This window comes from Oncorhynchus kisutch, linkage group LG6 (genome assembly GCF_002021735.2).
Source record: "Oncorhynchus kisutch isolate 150728-3 linkage group LG6, Okis_V2, whole genome shotgun sequence".
In the NCBI taxonomy this organism is placed as follows: Eukaryota; Metazoa; Chordata; class Actinopteri; order Salmoniformes; family Salmonidae; genus Oncorhynchus; species Oncorhynchus kisutch.
Genome location: NC_034179.2, coordinates 5,066,446 through 5,087,331, shown reverse-complemented (window position 1 = coordinate 5,087,331; position 20,886 = coordinate 5,066,446). Strand labels below are relative to the sequence as shown.

Below are 20,886 nucleotides of genomic sequence, written 5' to 3'. Positions count from 1 at the left end.
GATTTAGACCTGGGACACCAGGTGGGGGATTCCCCTCTAATCAGGGACTGATTTAAACCAGGGACACCAGGTGGGTGATTCCCCTCTAATCAGGGACTGATTTAGACCTGGGAAACCAGGTGGGGGATTACCCTCTATTCAGAGACTGGTTTAGACCTGGGACACCAGGTGGGTGCAATTAATTATCAAGTAGAACAGAAAACCAGCAGGCTCTGGACCTTGTAGTGAAAGAGTTGAACACACTGGGTTTAGACTCGAGGACCGGGCCGTGCCCCGTCCAGGCTCGAGGACCCGGGCCGTGCACAATAACAACCAATAGTAACAACAATCATGAGCGCTTCTTCAGAGACACAACAGAGACAGCCTATAGAGACATCTTAGCCCATGCTGAACCGGCCAACAGACCTTGTTTCTGCTCACAGTTGACAGCACAGCCTAGTATGAGTTGCAGCATCCTGCCCAGCTCTGCAGCGTCTGAGTGTTCTCCAATCAGGTTGATGTCTGGCAGGGTGAAGTCATTGATCTGCTGTTGAAGGACTTCCTGGTTGTAGTCCAGTATACCTTTCAACACCTTCTTTAGATTACTGATCTGAAAGGGAAGAGGGAAGATGTGATATTGGGACTGTGGCACTGACAAGGGCTTTAGAGCAGATGGCAGCAACACATAAAGACAGTGTATTAAAACCATCATCATCATTATACCTTTAGCCGCCAGTTATCTCCCACCTCAGGCTTGATCCTACTGATCCAGTTGTCAGTGAAATACACGATGTCTCTGGAGGAGAGAAAGGTAAGTGGTCACATACAGGAGGAAGACACAGCAACAACGCCTGGCAACAAAACGCCTGGCAACAACGCCTGGCAACAACGCCTGGCAACAACGCCTGGCTTAATGGTTTCACAAAACTTATTTCCAGCAGTTAAAAAAAATATATATATATTTAAATTGACACTTACATTTTCTGTAGGGCCTGGGCCATGACAACTCCACTTGTGAGATCGTCCACTGTTTTGCATGGTGCCTCCAATCCAAACGTCTGGATCTAGATGTAAAAAAAGGACAATTTAGAAAAACAATCATTTCCCACTATGAAATATTACAGAGATACCCACACCTAGCTGTGCCACTAGAGATTCTGGGTTCAAGTCCAGGCTCTGTCGCAGCCGGCCGCGACCGGGAGCGTCGTCCGGGTTAGGGGGAGGGTTTTGCCGGCAGGGATGTTCTTGTCCCATTGCGCACTAGCGACCCCTGTGGCGGGCCGGGCGCAGTGCACGCTGACACGGTCCCCAGGTGTACGGTGTTTCCTCCGACACATTGGTGCAGCTGGCTTCCAGGTTAAGCTGACATTGTGTCAAGAAGCAGTGCGGTTTGGTTGGGTTGTGTTGTGTTTCAGAGGACACGCGGCTCTCGACCTTCGCCTCTCCCGAGTCCGTAGGGGAGTTGCGGCGATGAGACAAGACTGTAACTACCAATTGGATACCACGAATTTGGGAAGCAAAAAGGGGTAAAAAAAATAAATAGAAAGAGATACCCACACCTTAAGTCGTATCCATCATCACTTGACACCTAGCGCTCGTCCCTATTCATTCATCACATGGCCACTGTACATTCCCAACTTCCTTTGCAAAAATGGAATGGAACTCTACAAATGATTAGTTTGAGCCTTGAGGCCACTCTGATTTTCACAGGAAATTAGTAAAAGTCTCTCTCTCTCCCTCTCTCTCTCTCATGAACCAGACCCAGCAGTGTTGCCAGTCTAAACCCCCCCCCCCCCCAGCCCTCTAGGGAGTCCTAGAAAAACACAGCTGTGAGTCTCTCCTGTCCTCTCCCACTCGTTCACCCCTTCTCTGTCTGTCTGTCTAGTAGCAGTCTGGTTTCACAGGCTCTCCACTGACTTGGTGTTGAAATAATGGAGGCTCAAAATGAGTTTCCATCTCAGAGCATCAGGTCACGTGACGCCAGCTCGAGTAATAGAGGAATGTGACTGTAGAGTTGATAAACTCCCCGTCAATGTGCCTGTGACCTGCTTGTGGCTCGGCTGCTCTGTCAGATAGGATGTCAAGAAAAAGTACTCAATTGTCATACTTGAGTAAAAGGATCGCTTAATAGAAAAAGAATCAAGTAAAAGTGAAAGTCAACCAGTAAAATACGACTTCAGTAAAAGTGAAAGTATTTGGTTTTAAATAACCTCAAGTATCAAAAGTAAATGTAATTATTAAAATGTACCTAAGTATCAAAAGTAAATGTAATTATTAAAATGTACCTAAGTATCAAAAGTAAATGTAATTATTAAAATGTACCCAAGTATCAAAAGTAAATGTAATTATTAAAATGTACCCAAGTATCAAAAGTAAATGTAATTATTAAAATGTACCCAAGTATCAAAAGTAAATGTAATTATTAAAATGTACCTAAGTATCAAAAGTAAATGTAATTATTAAAATGTACCTAAGTATCAAAAGTAAATGTAATTATTAAAATGTACCTAAGTATCAAAAGTAAATGTAATTATTAAAATGTACCTAAGTATCAAAAGTTAATGTAATTACTAAAATGTACCTAAGTATCAAAAGTAAATGTAATTATTAAAATGTACCTAAGTATCAAAAGTAAATGTAATTACTAAAATGTACCTAAGTATCAAAAGTAAATGTAATTACTAAAATGTACCTAAGTATCAAAAGTTAATGTAATTATTAAAATGTACCTAAGTATCAAAAGTAAATGTAATTATTAAAATGTACCTAAGTATCAAAAGTAAATGTAATTATTAAAATGTACCTAAGTATCAAAAGTAAAAGTATAAACCATATTAAGCAAACCAGACGGCATAATTATTGGTACTTATTTTTTTTTACGGATAGCCAGGGGCACACTCCAACGCTCAGGCATAATTTGAAAATGAAGAATGTGTGTTTAGTGAGTCCTCCAGATCAGAGGCAGTAGGGATGACCAGGGATGTTCTCTGTTTAGTGAGTCCTCCAGATCAGAGGCAGTGTAGATGACCAGGGATGTTCTCTGTTTAGTGAGTCCTCCAGATCAGAGGCAGTAGAGATGACCAGGGATGTTCTCTGTTTAGTGAGTCCTCCAGATCAGAGGCAGTGTAGATGACCAGGGATGTTCTCTGTTTAGTGAGTCCTCCAGATCAGAGGCAGTGTAGATGACCAGGGATGTTCTCTGTTTAGTGAGTCCTCCAGATCAGAGGCAGTGTAGATGACCAGGGATGTTCTCTGTTTAGTGAGTCCTCCAGATCAGAGGCAGTGTAGATGACCAGGGATGTTCTCTGTTTAGTGAGTCCTCCAGATCAGAGGCAGTGTAGATGACCAGGGATGTTCTCTGTTTAGTGAGTCCTCCAGATCAGAGGCAGTAGAGATGACCAGGGATGTTCTCTGTTTAGTGAGTCCTCCAGATCAGAGGCAGTGTAGATGACCAGGGATGTTCTCTTGACAAGTGTGTAAATTTGACCATTTTCCTGTCCTGCTAAGCATTCAAAATGTAACGAGTACTTTTGGGTATCAGGGAAAATGTATGGAGTAAAAAATAACACTCTTTTCTTTAGGAATGTAGTGAAGTAAAAGTTGGCAAAAATAAAAAATAGTAAAGTACAGATACCCCCAAAAACTACTTAAGTACTTTACACCTCTGGTGGCCTAGTGGTTAGAGTGTAGAGGTGGCAGGCGCTGGTTAGAGTGTAGAGGTGGCAGGCGCTGGTTAGAGTGTAGAGGTGGCAGGCGCTGGTTAGAGTGTAGAGGTGGCAGGCGCCATGCTCATGTGTGATCAGGGTAGCCTAGTGGTTAGAGTGTAGAGGTGGCAGGCGCCATGCTCATGTGTGATCAGGGTAGCCTAGTGGTTAGAGTGTAGAGGTGGCAGGCGCCATGCTCATGTGTGATCAGGGTAGCCTAGTGGTTAGAGTGTAGAGGTGGCAGGCGCCATGCTCATGTGTGATCAGGGTAGCCTAGTGGTTAGAGTGTAGAGGTGGCAGGCGCCATGCTCATGTGTGATCAGGGTAGCCTAGTGGTTAGAGTGTAGAGGTGGCAGGCGCCATGCTCATGTGTGATCAGGGTAGCCTAGTGGTTAGAGTGTAGAGGTGGCAGGCGCCATGCTCATGTGTGATCAGGGTAGCCTAGTGGTTAGAGTGTAGAGGTGGCAGGCGCCATGCTCATGTGTGATCAGGGTAGCCTAGTGGTTAGAGTGTAGAGGTGGCAGGCGCCATGCTCATGTGTGATCAGGGTAGCCTAGTGGTTAGAGTGTAGAGGTGGCAGGCGCCATGCTCATGTGTGATCAGGGTAGCCTAGTGGTTAGAGTGTAGAGGTGGCAGGCGCCATGCTCATGTGTGATCAGGGTAGCCTAGTGGTTAGAGTGTAGAGGTGGCAGGCGCCATGCTCATGTGTGATCAGGGTAGCCTAGTGGTTAGAGTGTAGAGGTGGCAGGCGCCATGCTCATGTGTGATCAGGGTAGCCTAGTGGTTAGAGTGTAGAGGCGGCAGGTAGCCTAGTGGTTAGAGTGTAGAGGCGGCAGGTAGCCTAGTGGTTAGAGTGTAGAGGCGGCAGGTAGCCTAGTGGTTAGAGTGTAGAGGCGGCAGGTAGCCTAGTGGTTAGAGTGTAGAGGTGGCAGGTAGCCTAGTGGTTAGAGTGTAGAGGTGGCAGGCGCCATGCTCATGTGTGATCAGGGTAGCCTAGTGGTTAGAGTGTAGAGGCGGCAGGTAGCCTAGTGGTTAGAGTGTAGAGGAGGCAGGTAGCCTAGTGGTTAGAGTGTAGAGGCAGCAGGTAGCCTAGTGGTTAGAGTGTAGAGGCGGCAGGGTAGCCTAGTGGTTAGAGTGTAGAGGTGGCAGGTAGCCTAGTGGTTAGTGTAGAGGTGGCAGGTAGCCTAGTGGTTAGAGTGTAGAGGCAGCAGGTAGCCTAGTGGTTAGAGTGTAGAGGCAGCAGGTAGACCTAGTGGTTAGAGTGTTGAGGAGGCAGGTAGCCTAGTGGTTAGAGCGTTGGACTAGTAACCGAAAGGTTGCAAGTTCGAATACCCGAGCTGACAAGGTACAAATCTGTCGTTCTGGCCCTGAACAGGCAGTTAACCCACTGTTCCTGGGCTGTCATTGAAAATAAGAATTTGTTCCTAACTGATCTTGCCTGGTTAAATAAAAGGTCAAATAAAAGTGAAATCAAATCACATGGTTGGTAAACAACAGGTGTAGACTAACAGTGAAATGCCTACTTACAGGTCCTTACCCACAATGCAGAGAGAAAAATAGAAAAAAATAATAACACAAAAAGGAATTAATACACAATGAGTAACGAATGATTGGCTATAATGATTGGCTATAATGGTTGGCTATAATGATTGGCTATAATGGTTGGCTATAATGGTTGGCTATAATGGTTGGCTATAATGGTTGGCTATAAACCAGCTGTTTGAAGCTGGTGTAGAAAAAACGAAAGTAAAAGATGCAAAGATGAAACTTAAGGACAGGAAGCATAGAAATAGCACACACAGAACAGATCTACCGCTTCTTAGACTGGCTCTCAATGAGATAGAAATATGTGTTATAGATCTGTGAATTTGGCATTGTTACATATTGCAGCTTTCATACCCAGTGGATTGATGAAAATAATCATGATATCATTCTGCCACTTTGTGGTAGAGTTTGTCACTGGCATCCACTTTGAGGGGTTATCAGATTGGTGGAATCATTTTGAAAAGTTAGAGTTAAAAAAAAAAAAAATGTTGACAGCCAGGAGACACTATGTTTACATTGGAGAATGCGACACATTTAAGAAGAAACAGCATTTCAGTTCATTATGTTGTGCAATGAAAGTTGTTTTGTTGGTGATGAGGAAACTTGTCTATAACAAAATACAGGACAAATGTGTTGCCTGAAGGAGGAAAGTGTGACAGGCTTTGGTTTTTCCATTTATGTTTTGAGGTTGGGACGTTAGCACGTAGGGCGCACCCGATTGGTGTCACCTCGTTAGTCAGTTTGTCTTACACCTGTGCTGGCTTGTCCATCTCGTTAGTGGGAAGGTGTTTCACCTGAGCTGGTCCAGGTTCTATTTAAGAGTGTCTGGCCCAGTGCTCCTGTTGTCTTGATACACCTTTAGTTGCCTCTCCCCACTTGATTTCTTGAAAAACAAAAATCTGATTTAGCGGTTTTTGTTTTTGCAGCACATTTTGGTTTGCTTCCTGTCTAAGTTTGGTGTGGGTTTTTCTTTGATTTGACTCTTCCTTGGCAAATTTTCTATTGAACACACCATACAAATAAAGGCATTTTAATAAATTATATGAAGAGGGCCTTGGTCCTCCTTTTTGATGACCAATTTACCCTTTTTACCAAAGAGCACCTTCTGTCTACCAACATGTACTATTGTGTACCTTAGTAGCGCTTCCCTCCCTCCTCTTTCTACTATTCAACATATTTAGTTGATTCCCTACTTAAAAAAGGTCAATAAAAACATATTTGGACCAGAATGAGGCTCTACCTATGCCTCCCTATTGTTCCTGCAGTGATGATTCACCCTCTTCATAACTGATCTGCAGATAATCATCACAAAGCCTCGGTCTACCAGTAGCCTATGCGAATTAGGGAGCCAAAATGAACGTCTCTCTCACTGACTGACGAGACTGTCTGGGACAAGCCCCGACATCTTATGAAACCTAAGAAATCATTTGGTTTACTTGTCCAGAAGCGATACCATGGACATAATAACCAAGCTGAATGATTTAGGAATGGCAAAGGGCTAATAGGAGATCGACTTTATTCAGTTTGATACCTTTTATAAAACTAGTCAACACTTGCTGTTCAGTTGTCAATCAACACACAGTAAATAGCCTACTGTGCCATGACTCCGCATGGCAGGCTATGAGAAACACAAGAAAATGAAAGTGTCAAACAATAATTATGCTATTGGAATAAATTATTGTTACCACTTACATCATGCTCTGTTATTTAGTCTTATGGCTCGAGGGTAGAAGCTGTTCAGTATCCTGTTGGTTCCAGACTTGGTAAATCGGTGCCGTTTGGTAGCAAAGAGGGTGGTGCGGACAGCCCAGTACATCACTGGGGCCAGGCTCCCTGCCATCCAGGACCTTTATACCAGGCGGTGTCAGAGAAAAGCCCTAAAAATTGTCAGAATCCAGCCACCCAAGTCATACTGTTCTGTATGACTTGGGTGGCTGGATTCTGACAATTTTTAGGGCTTTTCTCTGACACCGCCTGGTATAAAGGTCCTGGATGGCAGGGAGCCTGGCCCCAGTGATGTACTGGGCTGTCCGCACCACCCTCTGGTAGAGAGGTCCTGGATGGCAGGGAGCCTGGCCCCAGTGATGTACTGGACTGTCCTCACCACCACCTGGTATAGAGGTCCTGGATGGCAGGTAGCTGGGCCCCAGTGATGTACTGGACTGTCCTCACCACCACCTGGTATAGAGGTCCTGGATGGCAGGTAGCTGGGCCCCAGTGATGTACTGGGATGTCCTCACCACCCTCTGATATAGAGGTCCTGGATGGCAGGGAGCCTGGCCTCCAGTGATGTACTGGGCTGTCCGCACCACCCTCTGGTATAGAGGTCCTGGATGGCAGGGAGCCTGGCCCCAGTGATGTACTGGACTGTCCTCACCACCACCTGGTATAGAGGTCTTGGATGGCAGGGAGCTCGGCCCCAGTAATGTATTGGGTTGTAGGCACTACCCTCTGTAGCGCCTTGTGGTCGGATGCCAAACAGTTGCCATACCAAGCGGTGATGGGTCAAGATGCTCTCGATTGTGCAGCTGTAGAACTTTGAAGATCAGAGAATCTGAAGACCCATGCCAAATCTTTTCAACCTCCTGAGGGGTAAGAGGTGTTGTCGTGTCTTCCTCACAACTGTGTTGGTGTGTGTGGACAATGTTATTTACTTAGTGATGTGGACACAGAGGAACTCCACTACAGCCCCGTCGATTTAGATGGGGGGGGGGGGGGGGGGGGGGGGGGGGTACTCTGCCCTCCGTTTTCTGTAGTCCACGATTATCTCCTTTGTCTTGCGGACGTTGAGGGAGAGGATGTTGTCCTGACACCACACTGACGTTGAGGGAGAGGTTGTTGTCCTGACGTTGAGGGAGAGGTTGTTGTCCTGATACCACACTGACGTTGAGGGAGAGGTTGTTGTCCTGACACCACACTGATGTTGAGGGAGAGGTTGTTGTCCTGATGTTGAGGGAGAGGTTGTTGTCCTGACACCACACTGACGGTGAGGGAGAGGTTGTTGTCCTGACGTTGAGGGAGAGGTTGTTGTCCTGACACCACACTGACGTTGAGGGAGAGGTTGTTGTCCTGACGTTGAGGGAGAGGTTGTTGTCCTGACACCACACTGCCAGGTCACTGACGACCTCCCTATAGCCTGTCTCATCATTGTTGGTGATCAGGCCTACCAGTCGTGTTGTCAGCAAACTTAATGATGGTGTTGGAGTGTGGTGTTCAGGGTCAGAATGGTGGATGTATTGTTGCCTACCTTCACCACCTGGGGACGGCCCGGCAGGAATTCCAGGATCAAGTTGCAAAAAAAAAAAAAAAGAGGTGTTCAGTCCCAGGGTCCTTAGCTTAGTGATGAGCTCAATTAAAATAATTCTCACTTAAAGTTTTTAGACCCCTTCACTTTGACATTGCTACGCTACAGCCTTATTCTAAAATAGATTAAATAGTTCTATGCAAACTTTTTTTAAATTTTTAAATAGACACTCATTACTTGGTTGAAGCACCTTTGGTAGCGATTACAGCCTCAAGTCTTCTTGGGTATGATGCTACAAGCTTGGCACACAGTCAAGACAACGCAGGAGTGGCTTCGTGACAAGTTTCTGAATGTCCTTAGAGTGTCCCAGCCGGAACCCGGACTTGAGCCTTATCAAACATCTCTGGAGAGACCTGAAAATAGCTGTGCAGCGACACTCCCCATCCAACCTGACAGAGCTTGAGAGGATTGGGAGAACATCCCCAAATACAGGTGTGCCAAGCTTGTAGACCTGATTGTTGGAGTGCTGCAGAGATGGTGGTCCCATCTCCCTGATCAAGGCCCTTCTCCCCCGATTGCTCAGTTTGGCCAGCCAGGCAGCTCTAGGAAGAGTCTTTGTGGTTCCAAACTTTGATTAGGGCCTGGTCCGGAGTTAGCAGGCCCAGGGATTAGGGCCTGGTCCGGAGTAAACAGACCCAGTGATTAGGGCCTGGTCCGGAGTAAACAGATCCGGGGATTAGGGCCTGGTCCGGAGTAAACAGACCCGGGGATTAGGGCCTGGTCAAGAGTAAACAGACCCGGGGATTAGGGCCTGGTCAGGAGTAAACAGACCTGGGGATTAGGGCCTGGTCCGGAGTAAACAAACCTGGGGATTAGGCCCTGGTCCGGAGTAAACAGACCTGGGGATTAGGGCCTGGTCCGGAGTAAACAGAACTGGGGATTAGGGCCTGGTCCGGAGTAAACAGAACTGGGGATTAGGGCCTGGTCCAGAGTAAACAGACCTGGGGATTAGGGCCTGGTCCAGAGTAAACAGACCTGGGGATTAGGGCCTGGTCCGGAGTAAACAGACCCCGGAATTAGGGCCTGGTCCGGAGTAAGTAGAACGTCCAGAGCTGCTGACTCATTGAAGTAGAAATCTTCATCCAAATTGAGGTTAGTGATGCTCAGTAGCTGTTTTCCGTCATAAGAAATGATGCCGGAGATAGAAGCAGAATTGGTCAGGAGCCTGTAAGACAGCTGCTGTCCAATACAGCGCCATCTTGTCAGCCTTACCACTGAACTCAGCAGAGGAGGTGACCAGACAAGGAGGTGCCACGACCAATGGCATAATTACAGCCACATAAAAACAGACACACCTCTATCCTGAAATGAATGTCTCCAACTGGTAGGTTATACCCTACCAAGTAAAACGGTAATACCATACACAAAGTATAATCTCCCCTCCGTTTGAAACTAACATTTAATCTTATAGGCTTTGTTAAGGCTCTCTTGTATTTAAAATATCAAGTTTATAAATCGATACTTGTTATGAGTCATGGGATAGGCACACTAAGTTGGAATGAAGATCTATACATAGTATACAGACTGACCTCACTGCAGAGGATAGGTTACTGGTGTGTCAGTATCGGAGAGTATTGCTCAATGTCCTCTGTTGTAAGACTGATCTGAGCTGTGAGAAAAGCACAACACAGAACAACTTTACAGGTTCATTTTTCCATTCCTTTTTTCAGTTTTCTACTGCTTGTCTAGTCAACACCGACACACTGTGATATAGGCTATTACTGCTGTCTAGTCAACACAGACACACTGTGATATAGGCCATTACTGCTGTCTAGTCAACACAGACACACTATGATATAGGCCATAACCTATTGTCGACTGAGTAGGAATTAGGACTCGTTTTTTACTAAATGTGATGTTTAAAATGTGTGTGTGTGTGCATGGTCTACTAGTCAGAACAGGTCTACTGTATTATCTGGGAGTTACAGGCTCCCCCTGACAGGCCCGTCCTACAGCTGTTAGCGACAGGCTCAGGGAGGGAACCCCGGTCCGGTCGGCCAAAACCAGAACAGCTACAGCTAGGTCAATAAGTCACTCTGATGGGCACGGAATATGCATCCCGACATGGGTGTTACTTGGGATGCAGTGTCTTATCCTCTTAAGCAGTACTGAGGTACTGGGCCCTGGGGGGGGCTGGGGAGCTGAACCCAAACACTCCTGTTAGTGTGTTACATAACTACGTATCACCACGGAAGGAAGGAGTGGTTCACTCATACAGACTGTGGCAGAGCACTTAGTTGCATCACAGGACTGAAAGCTGCTTTGTGAGTGGGTTGAAAGACATGACGGAGAAGGGAAGTGGGAAAGAGAGAGAAAGAATAGTGTGTGTCTCTCCACAGAAAAGCACTAACAGTTGTCACTTGCTAGTAGGGACTCCTGAAATTGAACAGGTGTCATGTTCGAAATGCTGCAGTAGAGAACTACAGGGAAGGGGAGGGGACACATATGGTGCCATGGTCCCGGACTCCTAGTAATGTGTGAAGCTGGCATGAGACAACACAGGGCATCTCAGTGTAGGCCTAAACATGGGAAAGACTCAGATTTCAACATTTAGAGGCCCAGTGTTATCAGGTAGAGGAGGAGGCCCAGTGTTATCAGGTAGAGGCCCAGTGTTATCAGGTAAAGGAGGAGGCCCAGTGTTATCAGGTAGAGGCCCAGTGTTATCAGGTAGAGGCCCAGTGTTATCAGGTAGAGGCCCAGTGTTATCAGGTAGAGGAGGAGGCCCAGTGTTATCAGGTAGTGGAGGAGGCCCAGTGTTATCAGGTAGAGGAGGAGGCCCAGTGTTATCAGGTAGAGGAGGAGGCCCAGTGTTATCAGGTAGTGGAGGAGGCCCAGTGTTATCAGGTAGAGAAGGAGGAGGCCCAGTGTTATCAGGTAGAGAAGGAGGAGGCCCAGTGTTATCAGGTAGAGGCCCAGTGTTATCAGGTAGAGGCCCAGTGTTATCAGGTAGAGGAGGAGGCCCAGTGTTATCAGGTAGAGGAGGTTGCCCAGTGTTAATAGTAGCAGTACTAGTAATAGTAGTAGCGGGAGTAGTAGTAGCAGTAGTACTAGTAGTAGCAGCAGCAGTAGTAGTAGTAGTAGTAGTAGTAGTAGTAGTAGTAGCAGCAGTAGTAGTACTAGTAGTAGCAGCAGCAGTAGTAATAGTAGCAGTAGTGGTAGTAGTAGTAGCAGTAGTAGTAGCAGTAATTGTAGTAGTAGCAGTAGTAGTAGTAATAGTAGTAATAGTAGTAGTAGTAATAGTAGTAGTAGTAATAGTAGCAGTAGTAGTAATAGTAGTAGTAGTAATAGTAGCAGTAATAGTAGTAGCAGTAGTAATAGTAGTAATAGTAGTAGTAATAGTAGTAGTAGTAATAGTAGCAGTAGTAGTAATAGTAGTAGTAGTAATAGTAGCAGTAGTAGTAATAGTAGTAGTAGTAATAGTAGCAGTAGTAGCAATAGTAGTAGCAGCAGCAGCAGCAGCAGTAGTAGCAGTAGTAGTGGTAGTAGTAGTAGTAGCAGTAATTGTAGTAGTAGCAGTAGTAGTAGTAATAGTAGTAGTAGTAATATTAGCAGTAGTAGTAATAGTAGTAGTAGTAGTAGTAGTAGTAGTAGTAGTAGTAGTAATAGTAGTGGCAGTAGTAATAGTAGTAGCAGCAGCAGCAGCAGCAGTAGCAGTAGTAGTAGTAGTAGTAGTAGTAGTAGTAGTAGTAGTAGCAGCAGTAGTAGTAGTAGCAGCAGCAGCAGTAGTAGCAGTATGAGTAGTAGTAGTAGTAGTAGTAGTAGTAGTAGTACTAGTAGTAGCAGCAGTAGTAGTAGTAGCAGCAGCAGCAGTAGTAGCAGTAGTAGTAGTAGTAGTAGTAGTACTAGTAGTAGCAGCAGTAGTTAAAATGATCATTTAAACAATAATATGGTGAACGTTGGTTATAAACTTAATGTTCTATTTATTGTTATCGCATAAATTCAGGCAATTTATCGCCCAGCTCGAACTGATACTGTATACTGCTTGTTGGGGTTGTAATGAGGGGTCCATGGGTGACTTTTAACAACAACAACAAAAAATGGTGGGGGGGGGGGGGGTTCCTCATGTCTAACTCATTGGTAGGAAGTAGTTTGGTCCAAATCGGATGTTGGGTACTATGTTCATTGAATACTATCTGAATCCTAGAATTTAAAAATGGCCAATTTGGGTGCAATCAGTTCCTAGACTCATTTCTCAGTGATCAAATTATATTTAAACAAAATAATGTTTCAGGAATTATAAATCATATCGGTTACTAACCACAGAAACCATTTCAAAACAAGTCAGACGGTGGGAGACAAAATCCTCTTTCTGGTGCTTTTTGAAGTGGAATGACCCCAGTGGAACATAAAGGCCCCAAACAGGTAGGCCGAATACCCCTGGTAAAGTCAAAGTCAATGACAGACTATTCAAATTGCAGGTGAGTGTAAGTGATGAAGCATGACACTGTCAGATACAGAGATGCTTGGCTGCCCTTGAAAGCGGGTCTGGTCCTGGTCATGGTCATGCCCTGACTCTGATATGAGTCTCAGTTCTTCTTGCCCAGGTCCACCCCTCCAGCTCCTGTCTTTTCCCTGCTCCATTCCAGCTCCTGTCTTTTCTGCTCCATTCCAGCTCCTGTCTTCTCTGCTCCATTCCAGCTCCTGTCTTCTCTGCTCCATTCCAGCTCCTGTCTGTTCTCTGCTCCATTCCAGCTCCTGTCTTCTCTGCTCCATTCCAGCTCCTGTCTGTTCTCTGCTCCATTCCAGCTCCTGTCTGTTCTCTGCTCCATTCCATTCCAGCTCCTGTCTGTTCTCTGCTCCATTCCATTCCAGCTCCTGTCTGTTCTCTGCTCCATTCCATTCCAGCTCCTGTCTGTTCTCTGCTCCATTCCAGCTCCTGTCTGTTCTCTGCTCCATTCCATTCCAGCTCCTGTCTGTTCTCTGCTCCATTCCATTCCAGCTCCTGTCTGTTCTCTGCTCCATTCCATTCCAGCTCCTGTCTGTTCTCTGCTCCATTCCATTCCAGCTCCTGTCTGTTCTCTGCTCCATTCCATTCCAGCTCCTGTCTGTTCTCTGCTCCATTCCATTCCAGCTCCTGTCTGTTCTCTGCTCCATTCCAGCTCCTGTCTGTTCTCTGCTCCATTCCATTCCAGCTCCTGTCTTTCTCACTCCATTCCAGCTCCTGTCTGTTCTCTGCTCCATTCCAGCTCCTGTCTGTTCTCTGCTCCATTCCATTCCAGCTCCTGTCTTTTTTCTGCTGCATTCCATTCCAGTTCCTGTATTCTCTCTGCTCCATGCTAGTTCTCCATTCCAGTTCCTGTATTCTCTCTGCTCCATTCCATTCCAGTTCCACCCCTCCAATTCCTGTATTCTCTCTGCTCCATTCCATTCCAGTTCCACCCCTCCAATTCCTGTCTTTTCTCTGCTCCATTCCATTCCAAATGCGAATCCGACCATCACCCCTGGTGAGATAAAGCCACGACTCGTCAGTGAAGAGCACTTTTTGCCAGTCCTGTCTGGTCCAGCGACGGTGGGTTTGTGCCCATAGGCTACGTTGTTGCCGGTGATGTCTGGTGAGGACCTGCCTTACAACAGACCTACAAGCCCTCAGTCCAGCCTCTCTCAGCCTATTGCAGACAGTCTGAGCACTGCTGGAGGGATTGTGCGTTCCTGGTGTAACTCGGGCAGTTGTTGCCATGCTGTACCTGTCTCGCAGGTGTGATGTTCGGATGTACCGATCCTGTGTCCGGTTGTTGTTACACGTAGTCTGCCACTGCGAGGACGATCAGCTGTCCGTCCTGTCTCCCTGTAGCGCTGTCTTAGGCGTCTCATAGTACAGACATTGCAATTTATTGCTCTAGCCACATCTGCAGTCCAGATGCCTCCTTGCAGCATGCCTAAGGCACATTCATACAGATGAGTAGGAACCCTGGGCATCTTTCTTTTGGTGTTTTTCCAGAGTCAGTAGAAAGGCCTCTTTAGTGTCCTAAGTTTTCATAACTGTGACCTTAATTGCCTACCGTCTGTAAGCTGTTAGTGTCTCAACGACCGTTCCACAGGTGCATGTTCATGAATTGTTTACGGTTCATTGAACAAGCATGAGAAGCAGTGTTTAAACCCTTTACAATGAAGATCTGTGAAGTTATTTGGATTTTTACGATGTATCTTTGAAAGACAGGGCCCTGAAAAGTTTAGTTGAGTTTAGTTGTATTACATTATGCAAATGAACCAATATACTGAAATATGACAGTCAATTGTATTTACATTAGTGAATAAAACCATTTTGCACTGGGATTTTTTCTTCTTCAGGTCAGCTTATCAGTTTTAACAGCTTTTCATTATCAGCCAAAAGCTGGCTAACAGAAACCCTGCTGTGGATTAGCATGGAGGTGATGAGTGACCGCCAGCTCGTTAGATGACCCATTAGAGTACATGTTGACAAAAATTGGTGTGGGGTTTTACATGTTTGCCCTCGTATGCTGCAGAGGCCGAGCCAGACAATAATAGTCAGCATAGGAGACCCCAACCACCCTATAAGCAATATCCTCTCCAAGAAACATAGACTGGTACAAGGCCCATCCGCATTCTTATGTTAATGTACTCCGATCAAATCCTAATTCATCTGCTAATCTTATTCAGATTATTGTATAACCTCTAAACCCCTAGGCCTTGGCACTCAAGGAGCTCGTTTTTAAACAGACATATTCAGTTGTTTGAAAATGACTGATCTCTTTTTTGTTTTAATTCAGTTTCCATTTTTCACATCTGTTTGTAGTATGTTTAGTTCTCCTCACCTCTAAATGAGCTGCACTAGGCAGACTCTAAATGAGCTGCACTAGGCAGAGCCTCACTGTCATCTGAGAGAAAGCTAAAATCAGGAAATCCTCCACTCAATTCTAAAGGAAAGGAAACAGATGGGTGGAGCGGATGGGTGGAACTCCCAGGGAAAATGTTACCAAAAAATATAGCTGCAAGCAGCAATGAACGGGGTTCACAGGATGACACAAAGGACAAGATAAGTTGGATAACAAAGCAAGCACACCATGTAGGAACAATGTTAATTTATGTGCAATCAGTGAAAGCATTACCATGTTTATCTCTCAATAACACTAGTGCTGTAGGTAGCGTTTCACAGTATACAACATTAGTATCTTAAAATATTGAGAACATGTAACACAGTTCTGGGTTAATTCTATTTGATATTAAGAGAATGGTCTCTTGAGAAAGATTCCTTACATATCACAGGAACATTGATATAAAAATGTTAGTTAACCTCACTAGGGTACGTGGGACGCTAGCGTCCCACCTGGCCAAAATCCTGTGAAATTGCAGAGCACCAAATTATAAAACAGAAATACTCATTATAAAAATTCCTAAAACATACAAGTGTTATACATTGGTTTAAAGATTAACTTCTTGTTAATCCAACCACGGCTTTACGGCGAAAGCATACCATGAGATTATCTGAGAACAGCGCCCAGCAGACAAATCATTACAAACAGTTAGCAGCCAAGTAGAGGAGTAACAAAAGTCAGAAATAGCGATAAAATTAATCACTTCATATGGTTGCACTCACAAGACTCCCATTTACTCAATTAATGTTCCTTTTGTTCGATAAAGTCCATGTTTATATCCAAAGACCCCCGTTTTGTTCAGTAATCCACAGGCTCAAACGCAGTCACAACAGGCAGACGAAACATACAAGCCTGAAACCATTTCTAAAGACTGTTGACATCTAGTGGAAGCCATAGGAAGTGCAATTTGAGTCCTAAGTCAATGGATACTGTAATGGCATTCAATAGAAAACTACAAACATAAAAAAAATCCCCCTTCCTGGATGGATTTTTCTCAGGTTTTCGCCTCCCCTAGATCTGTGCCTCGACACAATCCTGTCTCGCAGCTCTACTGACAATTCCTCCGACCTCATGGTTTGATTTTTTCTCTCTCAACTGTGGGACCTTATTTAGACAGGTGTACGCCTTTCCAAATCATGTCCAATCAATTGAATTTACCATAGGTGGACTCCAAGTTGTAGAAACATCTCAAGGATGATCAATGGAAAGAGCACCTGAGCTCAATTTCAAGTCGCACAGCAAAGGCTCTGAATACTTATGTAAATAATGTTTACATTTTTTATAAATGTGCCACCATTTCTAGAAACCTGTTTTCGCTTTGTCATTATGGGGTATTATGTGTAGATTGTCGAGGGAAAATGCATTGTATATACAGCAGTCACGATAACAGATTACCTCCGAAGAGTTAAGGGTCGGCATTTTACCATCAGCTTTAATAAGTCCAGTTGGATGGGCAAACAATAGGTCAAGTTGGAGACCTTTGTTTAATGTTAGAATCACCTTTGTTAGAATCTGCAACTGGATCCTTGACCTCCTGATGGGCCACCCCAGGTGGTGAGGGTAGGCAACAACCCATCTTCCACGCTGACCCTCAGAACAGGGGCCCCTCAGGGGTGCGTGCTTAGTCCCCTCCTGTACGCCCTATTCAACCACAACTGCGTGGCCACGCATGACTTCAACACCATCATTAAGTTTGCAGACGACACGACAGTGGTAGGCCTGATCACCGATGACGATGAGACAGCCTATAAGGAGGATGTCAAAGACCTGGCAGTGTGTAGTCAGGACAACAACGTCTCCCTCAAAGTCAACAAGCCAAAGGAGTTGATTGAGGACTATAGAAAATGGAAGGCCGCATCGCCCCCCATTCACATCGCCAGAGCTTTAGTGGAGCGGGTCGAGAGCTGCGGGAGACGATCCCAATTATGTTTAAAACGTTTAACACCTTAAAGAAGAAGTTACAGGTCTGTGAGAGCTAGAAATCTTGCTTGTTTGTAGGTGACCAAATACTTATTTTCCACCATAATTTGCAAATAAATTAATTAAAAATCCTACAATGTGATTTTCTGGATTTTCTTTTTCATTGTCTGTCAAGAGTTTAAGTGTACCTATGATGAAAATTACAGGCCTCTCTCATCTTTTTAAGTGGGAGAACTTGCACAATCGGTGGCTGACTAAATACTTTTTTGCCACACTGTACTTGCGTTCAGTCTACATGGTCAACGCAGCACATGCAAAAATGATCATGACAACAATGCGGTTTTCACTTTGCTTCTTAATATAAATCTATTAGCAGTTTCTTTCTCTTACATCTGCAAACAGATCATTTGTATTTTCTTAGTAAATTGGGCCTAACGCTTGTTAGCCGCAAATGCTAATGCTAATAAATATGTTGAGTCTAAGCAATTGTAAATAGCTATACAGTCTGATAATACCAGTGATGATGTAGGTCTACATCTTCATGTTTTTTTGTGCAACAGTATCTTCTAAAATCAGGAGAGGAATAAGTGAAGCAAGAATATGTTAGCTACATGAAGTAGATAAGAGAAAACATTCAATGTAGCCAAAGATTATAGGGCCCCCTAGGAAACACTTGTCAACACTTTGGTTCCTACCTGTCACAATAACTCCTCCCTGGCATTTTCATTTCTTGTCATGTCAAACATTCAAAAGTGTTCTAACTGTAGAATGTGAACAATCATTCTGATTCCATGATTCCAACAGTTCTGCTCTAAGTCACAAGTCAAATCGCAATTGCAACATTTGGTTATAAATAAGACCTAGATTGTTTGCCCATATCATGCAGCTCTACGTGGCAGTGTGGAAATGTTCTCAAATGAGCGCAGGAAATGCAGAAAATTGATGAAAATGCAGAAAATAATTTTTGGTTCAATTGAACATAATTTAACTATGCAACTCAGTTAAGAACAAATTCTTATTTACAATGACAGCCTACACCGGCCAAACCCGGACGATGTTGGGCCAATTGTGCGCCACCCTATGGGACTCCCAATCACGGCCGGTTGTGATAGAGCCTGGATATGAACAACGGTGTCTGTAGGGATGCCTCAAGCACTAAGATACAGTGCTTTAGACCACTGCTCCAATCAGGATTCCCCAAAAAATACCCATTGAAAATCATTTAGAATGTATGTGTTGCCACCCTAGGGTCACGCAAAAACATTCGATAGCAAACACAGTCAAGAATAACCCTAATACATTTTGGACACATTGCCCAGCCCTACCATGCAGCCAAACTTAGCGATACTTTACAGGTTAACTAGACTCATATCCCTGAGCATGTGTGCCAAATTCCATCACTGACTCAAACACATCACGAGATATAAACATGTGCCTGTGTGATCGATCTGAATGTGCTTACATATGTTGAGTATTGACCGTTGTTTGAAACATGTGTACCAAATTTTGTTACAATATGACTATCCTTGACTGATTTATATGCATTTATGTGCCAGACCACCCCCATGTGAAGGCTTATTGGTCAACAGTGGCAATGTTGTTTTAGGTACTAATTTGGAAAATATTGAGTTGGGAGAACCGTTTCCATAGATGCCACATATCAGGTTTCGTGCAAACCAGTCATTTGGTAACAGAGGAGTTTTATATATTTTATATGTTAAGTGTTTATCACAAAATTCTGAATGGAGTAAAATCCATCATGGCCGACCTTGAGGCAAATTTGTTCCTTGTGAGGATTGTGACCCATGTACCCGATTTTCATGACTCTAGGTCAAACGTGGTGAGGGGTGTTAGCATTTTCAATCTATTATAGCGCCACCATGTGGGAACTTGGCATGAGAGGGTGTGGTCCTTGGCCCTTTACTATCATGCCAAGTTACACCCTCCTGGGCCTTACCATCTTACAGGAATGTGCATGTTAATGTCCTTGGGAGAAGAACCGGTTGAATAATAACGAACAGCAACAAATACAATAGGGTTTTACCAGCTTCGCTCTTGACACCAGTTTCCTGCAGAGGAGGAATTTTAGAGAATAGTTGAGTAAACCCACACTTTCCAGGGTTCAGGCTTCAGCGACATGGCCTAGGCTACTGTGTGTATGCTTGCAAGTGTAATACAATGCTTGGTGACAGAGGAAAACAACGTTCTCTTGTTGACTGTGTGAGTGGTGGCCTCCTTCAGTATCTTTTTAGCATCAATGCTAACAGCTATTTGAGGAATGTGAGTCAACCATATTATTCCCAGAGAAAGGAGAAGGAACAACTAGTTCTATTATCTTTCTTTAAAGACATAGCCCGCCAGTTAAGGTTTATCTTGTCGATATGAATGCATTTCAACTACTGTCTGTGGCTCGCTAGCTTTGGACCAGTAACGTACAATGCATAATTTTTTATTTATTTTTACTTAGCTATTTAATGGAATAAATAAAATCGCACCCAATCATCATGATCAGTTTAAGAATTGATGGTGTGGTAGAAACATCTGAAAACACCCCAATATCAAGAGACATCACAGTGTCACAGCTCAATGTCCAATCTCAGGGACAGATAACCCCAGCCACGACGACTCAGAATGAGACATGTTTTTGAGCAGTGTTGTACCTTTTACCTCGGCTTTGTAGCTGCTTCGTCCAAATAAAAATATAAATTAAAACTAGCTAACCAAGAAGCCATATTAGGCTACACAATCTACATTTTGGTAACTCAACAACTTTCAACACAACACCGGGAACTTTGAATAGACCTGTGTCTACAGTCCCACTGTTCACATTTCATCCCTATGACACATCTGGGCCCGCTCACTGTTTTTGTGGCCAGTATGCGTCAACCTTTTTGTTATGATAACAAAACAAAATTGACAATACAACTTTTTGTTATGATAGCTGGACAGAAGTTCAAATAGAAAACAAGGTCTCTGTCAACTTCCTTATCAATTAAAACATTACATTTTTAGTAATTAGCCACATGACAACCTGCTGTTAGGAAATTCATGATTGAGTGAGAGAATCTCAGGACAATTTAGAAGAGGGCTCCTTAGAGAAGAACACATGTACAGTATTGATGTGTCAACTTGTCTATCCATGGCAGGGGGATCCTACAACATCTCTGATTAACCTATGTAAACTAGCTACTAGAGTTTTATCTTGTCTGGTTGTTAAAAATCCTGATAGCTAATCGTCTACCCTTGTTAATAAGGTACTTAACATAGTTAAACAGCTGGCTATATGACTACTGCTTGAGGATGATGACAGAGTTTGATGACAGCGTTTTAAACTCTGTCATCATCCTCAAGCTGTAGTCATATAGCCAGCAGTTTAACTATGCTTGTTACCTTAACTAGAATAGACAATTAGTTAACGTTAGTTATCAGTATTTTAACAACCAGAAAAGATATATAGAAATATATATATATACACACACAATATATATATATATCAACCAAACAATATCAGAAGAGAGGGAGGAACAGACTGGCTTGGCTACAGATATATATATATATATACACAGACAGCTGTGTGTTATATATACATATATAGGTAACG

At 44.1% G+C, this 20,886-nt stretch overlaps 1 protein-coding gene across 1 annotated transcript in view; it reads right to left on the bottom strand.

The window, feature by feature from the left end:
- The window catches only part of hook3 (hook microtubule-tethering protein 3), a 68,746-nt gene that overhangs the window by 47,373 nt on the left and 487 nt on the right, over positions 1 to 20,886 (bottom strand). Inside the window, exons 2-4 of the mRNA XM_031826042.1 lie at positions 958 to 1,043; positions 703 to 775; positions 406 to 589 (exon numbers count right to left, since the gene is read on the bottom strand). Of these exons, the coding sequence (XP_031681902.1) occupies positions 406 to 589; positions 703 to 775; positions 958 to 1,043 (343 nt within the window). The remainder of the gene's footprint in view (positions 1 to 405; positions 590 to 702; positions 776 to 957; positions 1,044 to 20,886) is intronic.